At 44.7% G+C, this 13310-nt stretch overlaps 1 protein-coding gene across 6 annotated transcripts in view; it reads right to left on the bottom strand.

The window, feature by feature from the left end:
* Positions 1 to 13310, bottom strand: part of LOC119176189 (retinoblastoma-like protein 2) — a 154650-nt gene that overhangs the window by 21972 nt on the left and 119368 nt on the right. For all 6 annotated transcript variants that reach the window (XM_037427351.2, XM_037427352.2, XM_037427354.2 and 3 more), the window contains 2 exons: positions 7976 to 8133; positions 3735 to 3791 (listed from right to left, as the gene is read on the bottom strand). In XM_037427351.2, coding sequence (XP_037283248.2) covers positions 3735 to 3791; positions 7976 to 8133 — 215 coding nt within the window. The remainder of the gene's footprint in view (positions 1 to 3734; positions 3792 to 7975; positions 8134 to 13310) is intronic.

The raw sequence follows: 13310 nt of genomic DNA, 5'->3' as shown, positions 1-13310 counted from the left end.
AAACTCTGTCACTACAGTTCTTCAAAATAGCACAAATTTCAGGGCATGCGCTAAAAGAGTCTCTGTGGCCACTACCGCATAGGTCTTTTACTACCCCCCGATACCCAATGTGCAAATCCAGTGTGCGATGGAAAAATTTCGCATGCAAGTTGTACATTAAATGCTAATGGGTGTAAAATGAGAGCGGGTTGGATTCGTTCCCTCCGCTCGTGGAACCCTCAAATTCCCTTCATAGAATCCCTCGGTTCTGTGGACCCCATTTGAGCACCCATGCCCCATAAGTGCAGAAGTATGATTGGCTCAGTTTCTATGCATGCTCCTCGTGTACTACATTCGTTTCTTAACCAGAATGCGCAACCAGTGCAACAACAATTTGTACAAGTTGCCCTTCAAGCTACATGGCATATAAGTTTTGCATTACCCTTGGTACACCACAATATTTCATGGCACAATTGACCTAAATCTTTTTTTCCCCATAGAAAAGTAAACATTTGTGTACCTGACACACTGTTTACAGAACGAGGTGCCTGAAGCGGTAGCTGAATCGGCCCTGCACTGCAATGAATGTAATAGTTGCTGGGTGACAATTAAAATATCACTGGTCTATGTATTATTGCGAGCTCCACATCAAGAGCAATAACCTTTAGAACTCAAGACAACAATGCCTAACTGTAAAAAATGAAGGGCATTTTGGATATTTCGGTAAGGCTAATAAACATGACCTGCATGCTTTAAAGGGGGGATGCGGTTCTTGAAAACCTCAAAATTACGAAAAAGTCGACTTTTCAAAAACCATATTCTTGGGTTGTCTCATAAGCTACCTATTCTGTAATTATCAGCACCTAGTTCAAGCACAAAGTAAAAAAAAAAGTCATTTTTGAGGTCGCGGTGGCGTCCAAAACGCGCAAAAAATGCCGAAATCAAACCAAGCTTCGCGTGCGCGCCATTTCCAAACCATGCGGTTGTCTCACGCCATTTTGGTGTTGTTTTGAGCATGATTTCTTTCTATTTCATTTGCCGTCTTGCAAAATGGCGTCGGCGGCACAGACCCTACTGGCGTTTTCCCGCGATGTGACGCGGAGCGCTGATTGGCTACAGCAGCGCATTCATATCTCGCGGGAAAAAGCGAGCCTGCCATTGGCTGCTGTACAGCAGCGGGGGCGGTCGCTTCGTCCGATGGCCCGGTCTCGCGCTTCATTGTTGCTCTGCTACGTTCACCTTGGCTGGCGTCTTTTGTGTCATTATTTGTCTTTTGCACAGTCCTCTCAATCATTTTCTTTTCTTAATTTCTTTTTGCACTAGTTCTGTGTTCTTCATCTTAGTTATTGCACACAATGCTGGTAACGAAGCTGAAAAAAGTGCGGAGGTCCTGTCGCGTGCTGTGCAGTGCTATGCAGTTTGCACGAGCATCGAGATTGCACTATTTTGCTGCGAGTGCCGACTTCGTAGATGCTTACAGTGGCGGAACTCTGCTGTCAGCAGTCGCCAGTCGACTGATTTGATTGATTGATTTGATTTGTGGGGTTTAACGTCCCAAAACCACCATATGATTATGAGAGACACCGTAGTGGAGGGCTCCGGAAACACCGTAGTGGAGGGCTCCGGAAATGCGCCCAAATCTGAGCACACGGGCCTACAACATTTCCGCCTCTACCGGAAATGCAGCCGCCGCAGCCGGGATTCGATCCCACGACCTACGGGTCAGCAGCAGAGTACCTTAGCCACTAGACCACGGCGGCGGGGCCAGCAGTCGCTAGTCGAGAACCCGACGTATCGAGTGTTACTAGAGCCGCTAATTATCGGAGTGTTTCCAAGCTCATCGGACTCGGTACGTGCTTCGAATTCAGCGCTATTGAGCGTGACGCCGTGTGTTTCCGAGATTGCCGGATTAGGCACTTCAATGCTTTATGCCAAAAAATAAACAACAGACTACATCGAAGGTAGATGTAGACGAGGCGAAAGAAGAAAAAAAAAAAAAAAGAAAAACACTTCTAGTATTCTGATGAAGCTTTCTGAAGAAAACGCAAGTGCTGAACTTGCTAGGCCTGTTTTCTCAAAATGGATTTTTTGGCTAGTTGTGGTACTGAGGAAAGCTAAATCTCAAAAACCACTCAGCAGATTCGTACACCGTTTTTTAAAATGCTGTTTATGAATGACTTTGCCGGGGCCTAACAAGCTCCTTTTGTTGAAAATTAGTGATGTTAATTTATAATAAATGATTAACTTTTCATGAATCTGGCAATTACTAGCTACATCAAAGTCAAAGTTGCGTGAACATTTTTTGGAGGGAAAATTAAAAAAAAAAGGTTTAGTAGTACCCTGGGATTTCTCAAGAATTTTCTTAGGCACCCACGTGAACTACCCACTTAAACTTGAATAATTCTGAAGCTAAGAAACACAGCTTCATGAAACATTGCAGTTGCTCTAGTTTTAGTGTAGGGAACATGCCCTGAAACTTTCATCTAGATATCATAAAAACAAAAAAGTTAGATTTCCAGAGTACCCTTAAATGGGTGCTCGAACACACTTTCACCAACTAATTTTATAGAATGATGGTAAAACACTTTTATATATTTATAGAATGATGGTAAAACAGACCTTTAACATCAATCAAAGCAGTGATATCGATAAACTTAACATCTCAATCCCACAAAGGAATCCCTACATGCGATCACATCAACGAGTAATGAGACTAATGACACTCACCAGGACTATTTTCGGTAAAGATTTAGACACCAAGCAGGGTTCTTTTATTGGTTAAAGCAATGTAGGAGGTAATCATCATTCTTCATCAAAAACAGAATCATTATTTAGTTTGTTTTCCTTCTTGAGTAGTTTTTTAGCAAACATCGAACAGACTTGGTTGATCAAAAAGATCACTACAACTAGGCAACATTATTGTTACACATTGACCACTGCTTAGGCAATCATGCAATGAAAACTTCTACTATTTAAATGCTTCAAGCTCATTCCAGTGCTAGTAGCAGGACAGCGGATGAGAGAAGAGAAATGGGATCATCTGAACCAGCAATATTCAAGTTAAGGGAAAGTCTTCTCCCCCACCCCTTTATGTGCTGTTGTGGTAAAATGAATTAGACTACAAGCCCCATCACATTTTTTTATGTTGTATTTATGTGTCCATCATTCAGTCTACACAAACAGCTAATCGAAATTGGGACAAGAAAAGTGTTAGACGGTTGAGTGATTCTTTAGTGAAACATGGAAAGGTCAGAAAATAGGGTGTGAAGTACATGATAACTGCCTTAAGTGAGGATACCTCAACCGATGAACAGTGAGAGTGAAAAGAAAGTAATGTAAAAGAGAAAAGATATGATAAGAAAAACAAACAAAAACATCAGATAAAAAAATGAAGAAGGGTGTAAGGAAAGAGGAAGAGAGATAGAGAGAGAGAGAGAAAAAGAAGCTCGCATGATGTCAGGACATTTGCCAAATTCACCATGGTGAGCGGCTTATGGTCTCTTGGTTAGGCTGGTGTTCTCAAGAAAGGCCGCAAGGGCAGGGGCGATGGTCTTTTCAGCCAAAGAGACAATGTGCATCAGTGGGAAGAGGGTAAAAGCAGGAGTTCAGCGGAATTCAGATGCTGTTGTGGTGTTTTGGTATGATATTTCCAACATGTTATGTTGAAAATGCTCTGCAGTCGAAAATTGTGAACTTTGGCACAGTTGGACCACCAATGCTATTTTCGCCATTGGTGTACAGGAAAGCTTGCTTACCTTGCTTGAATCTGGAGAGAATTTGATAGCAAATGTTGTCATTCTTTTCCTGTATACCTGAAAAATAAAACATAATGCATCATTGCGAAAAAAAAAAAGATGCAGGCAACAATTCAAAACTGAAAATTCGCACCACAATGTTGAAGGAACAGTTGAGTGAAAAAACACTAAATCCATTATTATTGATGAGTTATTTTCAGAGAAGACTATTGCCCTTCATATCATCCTAATAAGATAAATGTTAGAAGAAAAAAAATTAAGGAAGTCTGGTACAAGTTTCAAAAAAACTCACACTAAACCTTAGCACTCGAGTTTCAGTGTCACGAGATGGATTTTAATGTCCTTCTTTATGTTTTGGTCAATCGCCTCAGCGAAATTTCATGATACTTCCTACTGTATTTACCAGAAAAATGAACACACATCTACAACTTTTACTCCCTATGGTACCACAAATAGACGCGCTTTAGCTTTTTCACTACACTTGGTCCAGCAGATGTCATGGCAACTGTATAGCAGTGGCCCCATACTGCTTCCTCTCCCCAACACTCTTCTTTTTGGCAAACATTGCACGATGAGTAGAAAATGTACAAAGCTGTGAACTATCTGCGGATCTCCTCTGGAGATACAGAGTACAGCACAGGAGACAACACCCAGCCAATCAAAACATGCAATTCCTTTCTCAGCCCTGCAATTCCCGCTCCAGCTCCCATCTCCATGCACCTTTCCCACGACTGACAAAAGGTCAGCTCCTTTCATCTCTGCTTGAGCGGTGTTCAGTGACAGCGCTCGTGCGCCTTCGTACACACATAGAACACAGGTTAGGTGCGGGTGATGCTATTACTTTGGACTTAAAGCAAAATATACCAGTGATGGCAAAAATGCGCTTGGGCTTGGAGTGTCCACTTAATTGTTATTGCAATATAAGCAGTTTGCAAATAGTGTACACACTTATTTACTGCAAAAGTAGATGAACACCTTATTTTCTTGCATTACACCATTCCTGCTCATCCCAAAAAAGTTTTTATAAAATTTACCCCACATCAAATGCACTTCTCAACCTTGATTCAGCTTTTCAGAAAAAAAAAATTACATGCTTTATGCGAATCAATACAATATGTTAAGCTTCTGGCTTTCTCAGAACACAACATTGTTAACCTTCAGTGATAAACAATTATGTATGCTATGTTAAGCCTCTGGCTCCCTCAAAACACAACGTTGTTAACCTTCAGTGATCAACAATTATGTATGCTAACGCCAACGAAATCTAATGTCACAGCAGGCTGGTGCAGGAACCTCTAAGCAATTTACCCTTCATATTTGCATATTTCCTCAATTAGATGCATATTCTTGCAGCAAGAGTGGTGTTGTTTTGGTTTTGTAAAAGGATAATTTACTAATTAATGTAAAAAATCATTATAATCTTTAGTAAAACTTTTAGTATACAGAAAACAAAAATGTGCTGTAGCATGCAATATTATTAACATTAAAACAGCAATTAGAGGGTACAGGATCAGGCATAAGCAATAGATGCCAAAATTAACGCAGTGCGTTAAACAGAGTACATAGGTAGAAAGACGCATGAAGTAATGCGTGTACCTTTCAAACTCATGGAGCACCTATCAATAAAGTCGTCCTCGATTTGACAAGACACTGGCAAGAAAATGAATCTAAAAAATGATATGACGCCAAAGAAAGTATAAAGAGCATTTTTTGTAGTTTATCATCGAAGTGTGAAAATAATGAGACAATAAGCATAATGAACTAAAGTGGACAAAAACACAACTTGCCGCCAGTGTGGACCGAAACCCTAACCTTTGCATTATTTGAAAGTTGCAACCACTTATTTCAATTGCCTTTCCCCCTCCTCCCCCTTCTCTATCAACTCCATTACTTTTTTTTTTCCCCTTTCACTTCATTATGAAGGTTTACTAGACCTGGCAGGTTTGATGCCTTAGGATTAAATGAAAGTGTTTATTGATCATTTGTCAGCTCATTAAAGACCACACACTACATTATGCCATCTTTCAAAATAGGACCATACCACATTAGCCACCATGGTCAAGAGTGGTGCTAACAACACTGTCAGTGCTACACATATGGGAACACCCAATAAAAGTGAATGGGGGAATACTATGTCCTCAATTCATTACTGTTGCAGTTATCATGCCACCCAACAGAAAGCATCTTGAAACACTTAAGTGATGTGCTAAATTAGTTTAGAAAAATGCATCATTCCTTAAGAACTTCAGTACTGTTATTTCCATGATCATAATGTCCTTATTAAAGCAAAAGCGGAGGAAAAAGTACCATTTTTTTTGTTACACAATTAAATCTAAGAACCAGTAAAAAAATGTGATCTCATTAATTTTACATAAGCATTCCAAGTTTTTGCCACATTCGCTCAGTAAAAGTCGTTAAAACTTGCCATGTGCAGTCTGCGGGCCCTTGGAAAAGGATGTACAGTTAAGCTCTGAATATAGCTAAATTGGCAAATTCCCGGGAAAATTTGTTATAAAGAGGATTTGGTTATATGCAGGATCAATATATAAATTAAAAAAATAAGCACACAAATTAAACAAAAGGTGAACTGAAGGCGGAGCTAGCCGAAAACACTTATCTAGCGGTAAAAAACTGTGTTGTTAGCATTGCGATAGCAATCATATGGACACTCTCGGCAGAATTTTTCCATCGCCGCCATGTTCCTTAACAAGTCCAAATTGATAACATGCCCCCGCGCATCATAATGTTTACGAGCGGGTATAAGCGCAAGAGCTCTACTAAAACAGAGATCAAATGAGTCGGCTAATCTATATCGCCTGAAGGGCGCATACAATAACATCCCCCCCCCGCCCCAAAATGTTAAAACTGTCATTGTTGAACGCTCAAACAGAAAGGAAACCACCCGTATTGAACAAGCATGCAAAAACGCGGCGGGGAGATATTTTAAGGAAGCGATCGCGATTGCTGGCGCGCGTGCTATCCCCTAGCGTTTTGTAGGAGTTCCACGATATTGAATCTGAGAGTTGGCTGCTAGCCTTACTTCGTATAACATTACAATTTGTTGCTCTCGCATTCATTGCATTACATTGCGCGTTGTTGCCGAAACTAAGTGGCTAATCGCAAAGGCTACGGGCCCTCGAACTGGCGGCGCAAACAGACACACATGACGAGTCGACCTCCAAAGACCCGTCGTCGTCACCGTGCACGGTCTCAGAGAGTTTCGGATCTGACATCCATTCGGTAGTGAAAAGACAGGTGTCCGCACTCAAATGCGCGCGCAGTGAAACCATGCACGTGCACACGGCGTCGAAAATGAAGAGTGAACGACACGGATACTGCGGAAAACTATTCGGTAAAGCACCCTCCATGTGCAGCGTGGCACTGCCAACGCAACCTATTTTTTCTTGTTTGGAGCGGGAGGGCACATCTGTGCATGCGCCCGCTGCAGCAAGAATGGCGGCAACACTGGCTCGTGGGGCGCAGGCCTACTTACACGCCGCCTTGCGCACACCCGCCTGCAATAACTCTCTCGCCTGGGAGTTGCCAAAGCCACGAGCGCACCAGCGACACTTGGAACTTCATCCGCGGCGGGGCAACCTCAGAAGATGCATGCTTGTGTCAAAATGACAAAATCCGGGGCAAACTTCCTACACTTTCCATGCCAAAAATTTGTTGAATCATCGTTATCTCCCCCTGTCAGTTTGTTACATAGAGGTCGCAAATACATGTGCGCTCCTATGGCCTAACGGCGGGGAATAGAAAAACATCGTTATATCAAGGAATTGCATATATGGAGGCTCATTATGAACAGGTTTAACAGTAATTATTCTTCAATGATGATTAGAAATGTATAGGCTCTGAGAACTGGCATAATTACCTACGACATCACAGAGAGCTATTGCGGGAACTTCAAGGTGGCATCGCCACACATCTTTACTGTCTGCACTTTTTTGTTTCCTTGCCTAACGTCTTTCAGGTATCGTGGAGCATTGATTAGAATAGGTCTAATCTTCTTTCCTCTTTAGTGTGACTTTCAAAGCTCCTCAGTTGAAGAGACGTTCAGTTGTGAACAGTATTATATGCATATATAAAAAAATGGAAATAAGTTTCTTTCCATCAGATTGCCTTGTTTATTCAATTATTTATATTCTAGTGAATTGAGAAATTTACCGTTTCACACAGGCCTACTTGAAATTCATGAATATTATACACTCAAAAAAGAAAAAAGTGGCAGGGCTTACTTCGTTGTAAAACTTTATGATGTCACCCCGTTCATCAAACTCAAACTGTGTTGCAGTGCCGGCCAAGCGAGTTGGAGTTGGAGGCTGACTGTTGGGAAGCATCATGGGAAGAGTGCTGGATGACCGTGTGGAGCTCAATTGTTCCGTCCTTTTGTTATCTGAAATTCACACAAAACAATGGCCCACTTGGCTGAAAATTATGATCATTTCATTTTCTGTAAAAAACAAAATCAATTTCTTATATCAACATTCTCTTATGTTTATCTTTACTCGGAGGCAACACACAATGTGAGCTTATAAGCTAGCCTTTGATGGCAAGCACCGAGAACACCATTGACAAAAGTAGAGCCCAAAGATCTATTCTACAGTGATCTATTCTACAGTGATCTGCTTTTTTCAATATTCTTTGCAAAGCTATTTGCACTTTAAAGGGGCCTTGCAACACTTTTTCAGCATGGTTAGAAAATGCTGCTGATCAACAGTCGAGGATCATGAAAACATGTGAGCCAAATATTATAGCACAGCACACTAGCCTGGAATTCACAATAAATTCTCAGTCAGCTAAAAATTGCCTTCTCTTCTCTCAACAAATGACGGTATAAGCTAAAAAATCACTCGTCACAGACGTTCAATCAGCCATTGGCTGATTTAAGCATGGCGCACCCAGTTGTTACAGGGATTGCCGCGGGAGGCCACGACTTGTCCCCGCAGTCACACTGAAAAGCCACGTATTTTAAGAAAAAAGAAAGAGAAAAAGAGCTCAAGGTCATGCAGCATACGTGACGTATCGTATTTACTCGCATAATTTGCGCACTTTTTTCCCAAGATTTCGGAGCCCCCGAGAAGGAGGTGCACAAATTATGCAGGGATTTCGCGAGCACATACGAAATATTGTGTCACAATTTTAACGCATGCAGTATATACAATAAAAAAGAAAAAAGAAATAAATTGAAGCACAAACGAAGTGTATTTGTTAATTTTGAAAGAATTAGCACGTACTTTAACCAGTCAGGTCCGGTCACGTGCGATCTAGCGGGAATCACTAGTCGGGAAATCCGAGTAGGAATCATCGTCGCGGCTGCTGCCACTGCGCTTTCAAAGCGCATTGTCTTTGGTTTCGTTGAGCACGTTCGAACGCCCTATTTTCTTGAAGCTCTTTCGACAATGCTGGGAGAAACTAGGTCCCATGACACGGCGATAACGAAAAAACTGAGCATCCGCACATCAATGAAAAGGTCTCCTTTAATGGATTAGCAAGCACGCACTCGTCTGCTTTCTCGCATACCGATTGCGTTGATCGTCACGCTGACATACGTCCCCTTGAAGCGCTTTGCGGCGGCATGCTTCCCGTTTTTTTTTTTTCGATTAAATTTACAACAGCGCGCTTCAATTTCGCCGTATATATAATTACTGTAGCCCATCGCAAGGCAACCGTCAAAACGCATCGGCCGGATCGTGAAACCTACACTTCCAAAATCGACCAAGCGTGCGTCGCAGTGCAGACGCAGAAAACTAGGGGAACAGTTGGCGCGACAGGCCCTCGCAAGCTTCCGATGCAAAAAGTCGTCCGTGCTGTGCATTCTCGCCATTATCGCGGTGGTAGAGATTGGAAGACAGGGGGAGGCAAACGCTCAAGCAGTTCCGGCGACTTGTCAACAGGTTTGTGTTCGGGAGCAGTACTCTAGGGAATTCGTACTCGCAGCCTGTTTGACGGAGCTCGTCTGCTCGGCGAGGAATGCGCACTGGCGAGCTGGCTCAGGCGGGTCGGGGAGCGCGAAATGTGTGAGCAAATATTATTTTTCCCGAAAAGCTGGCAAAGTATTAAGGGTGCGCAAATTATGCACGTAAATACGGTATTTGCTTTCCCCGTGCCATCTTTTTCTGCGCAGCTTCTAGCACTTTCGTCGCGATAAGAGAAGAGAGAATGCAATCGCAGCGTGTGACAAATCTTTATAACTCCGCTTGTACCGGAGAAATTGGAAAATTTTTTGGCTATGTTCAAAAGTGTTGGAGGGCCCCTTTAACGTGGTCTCGCATGACGCGGCAGCGGCACACTTGTGAACGGCAGCATGGCATGCTGGTGCCACCATCAATCCCCACAGCTTACACCATATGTGCAGCTGAGAAGGCAGCTGCAGGTGACTCTCTCACAAGGATGTCGGCGATAAGTCATGATGGCATGTTCAAAACCGCCACCGCCTGACCTTCACTCTTTTCAGTGATGCTACTGGCTTAGGCTGCTTTAGAGCAGCTTTTGGAGCAGACAAAAAAGGTTTTGGAGCAGCAAAACTGGCTTTCGGAAGAGATATTGCTAGAGTCAATTTTAAGAAGGCACCTATTGTGTTCAGGAAGAAATTCGTAGACAGGGGTTGTGTCGAGCCGACGTTTCTACAAGCAGTCTTGTCTTCCTCAGAACAGATCTGTTCTGTTCTAGCCTTGAGAAAGACAAGTGCGCTAGTTGAACTGTCGGCCCAACACGACCCCTGTTTACAAATTTTTTCATCCACCCCTTCCTGCCGTTTTATTTATAACCGTGTTCAGGACACACGAATGATAAAATAATATGCTGCACCCTATTCTAGCATAATAGAGTAAAAAAGAAAAAATTACATCACCGACGATAACCTGACCATATTTAATAGACCAAGCTAATGATTAAACCATAGCACTTCATTATAACGTGACTAAACATCAGTGGACTGCAGATCTTTCGGAAGCCAGATTTTTCTGAGATGCTTGCAAATTCAGATGATTTCACGACAGCCTCACAGGCCCTATCAACGTCTATGGATAAGATAATTTGAAATTTTTTACGCTGAAACTCTTCGACGTCCGATATTTTAGGCTTTAAGCCGACATTTGAGGTATGAAACAACTTTATTTAAAATCACTATCTTTGCTACGTGCATGACCTTGTAGGCTTAAACGAGCGCTTTCAAAAATCATACGATGTCACGGTAATATTCGAAAGTGAGCTTTGCCACAATGCATAAATGCTATGGAGTAAAGCAGATAAAAAAAAATTCAAAGGGGCCGCTATCCCTGCAGAGTGAGGTAATGTCTAACGGATAAGCACCGAAAAAGCTTGTAGACGTGATGGCAGCAATGCAGCAAACACGCCAGTAAGACTTTACCGCTTTATGATAAGCATCTTCAGCTAACTGCTTGTTACTGCATGTCGCGCAGTTGTAGACATACTGAATGCTTTTAATCACTTATGCGTGCTATCATCCACGCTGCCTTTCTTGGTGGTGCATCTTCTAAGTTCACACACACATCGCGAAGATCTGGACACGCATTCCTGTATTCTGCCACATCCCTTATGTTCTGCGTCATCGTTTCCACACGCTTCATGCGATAAATCCGCAACTTATACCGCACTTTGCTGGTATTGGCGCTGCTCATCATGCGACGCATATTTGCAAATGGATGTTGGCAGGCCCTGAATGTATTTACGACAGCCTGAGCGTGCACCGAAATGCCTGATAAGTGTACTTTAGGAGGCATTGAAGCTATTACAGGGCTTTGGCGATTTAATTACTTGAGCAGAATAGGCAGTCATGAATCTTTTTTTGGCAATTTCCCGATCCCTAGAAAGTCAGAAAAATCTGACATTCTCTGTGTCCCAATTATCCATGTGTGATGAGTGAAGAAAACGACAACGACGGAAGTGCGGGGCAAGGCGCGTGTAATGTGCGCGTGAGTGTCAGCGAATCAGCTGATGACCTGTGGTGGCCCATAGAGGTGGCGTGCCACGATTGAGCCACGGGCGACCATCACGTGGCAGTGGGCTTTGTGGCTGGGGACGAGCCGAAGCAGCGGCAGACGGGAGACAGCGGGCCGAAGCGTCGGACGCAGGGAATCCAGGTTCCGGCCAGGGAACGCGGCCGTCCACGCTGCTGTCGTCTAACTACCAGCTGGGGCGGCATTGCCGGCACGAGTACTGCATCTCGGGGCGCGGCCTGGCCTGCTGTTCTCTTCTTTGCCGAGGGCATCGCGGATCTCGGCGAGGCGTCTCCACGGTCAGCCGTTCGACACAGCGATGGACGTGGCCTGGCTAATGGTCACGGTTGCGTCGAGCATCGCGTCTCGGCGCACGCTCTTCGCTGGGTGGGCTGGCCATTCCCCGCATGGAGCATCGCGTCTCCGATGCGGGTTGACTGCTCAGTAGTCGCATCGATGCCATCAAGCGCCGGTGTCACCAGAGTGTCGCACATCGGCAAGGGACGAGCGAGACGTTCTGCCGGGCGAGACGCGGGCGTGTGTACGGAGGACCACGGAGCCGGGCGAGGTCCAGGGTGGCCGAGGATCCAGGTGCCAGGGGAGTTGCTGGCTGAATCGAGGATCGCCAGCAGTGCCGAGCCGTACCGAGAAACGTGCGAAAAAGAGCTCGAGGGTTGAGGCCACGAAGGCAGACGAAGCGGTGCGCCGCTCGAGAGGACGAGTTCCTGGCAGCATTCCTGAGCCGGACGTGGGACCCGTACGTGTCGGCCAGGTCGAGCTCCGGTGTGTCGGTTCGAGGTCGAGTCCGTCGGCCTGAACAAGGTCCAAGGACGGGGCCTGCTGAATGGCTCCTGCCTGGGTGCAGTGGCCGGGAGCAGGTTCGTGGGCGAGGCCTACCGGGCGTGGTCATCGTGAGCCGTGGCCTGACCCTGGGCCTCAGGAGTTGCGCCCCTGACTGCTGGGTTGGCCGCGACGTCCGACTAAACGGCGTTGCTCACGGTAGCGCATCCGTGTGCCGTCAGCCGTTCCAGCCGTGCCACCTTTGTCCTCGCGCACGTCGACGACCGCATCATGTCGGGACGACGGGGACCCAAACTGTGAGGCAGCGGTTTCTGTTTGCAAACCGAGAACTATACGCGCTGGACACTTGAGTAAGCGTAGCCGCGAGCTCTCCGCATAATAGAGGTCCGACTCTCGTGCAGGTGGCGTGATGCTTGGCGTGTAGGGTTGTATATATAGTTTTATTTTCACCTGCCATTCCCTCTCTAGTGTGCAATATAAAGCTTTTTTTGTTCGCATCAATTGCTGATGTTAATCCTTTTTCGTCCGCTATCGACAAGCATAGTGACGAACGTCCTTAACCATCACACCATGGTCCCAACAGTGACATTTGGCCCAGATTGGCTTGGCTCAGATTGCGTCTTAGGAAGGTGCACAGCGATGTCATTTTCAATGGGAGAACGTCAAGTAGTTCTGTTTCTGAAAGTCGGAGCGCGCCCTTTGGCACAGATTGGGTGCAGACTTGCCAAATTTTGAAGAAATGTAGCAGTGTGCAGCAGCCAAGGCAATTCAGCACAGTTTGGCGCAATTGGCGCAGTGGCAGCATCACTGT

This window comes from Rhipicephalus microplus, chromosome X (assembly GCF_043290135.1).
Source record: "Rhipicephalus microplus isolate Deutch F79 chromosome X, USDA_Rmic, whole genome shotgun sequence".
NCBI lineage: Eukaryota > Metazoa > Arthropoda > Arachnida > Ixodida > Ixodidae > Rhipicephalus > Rhipicephalus microplus.
The sequence above is the reverse complement of the archived record's forward strand: the minus strand, read 5'-3'. Positions and strand labels throughout refer to the sequence as shown.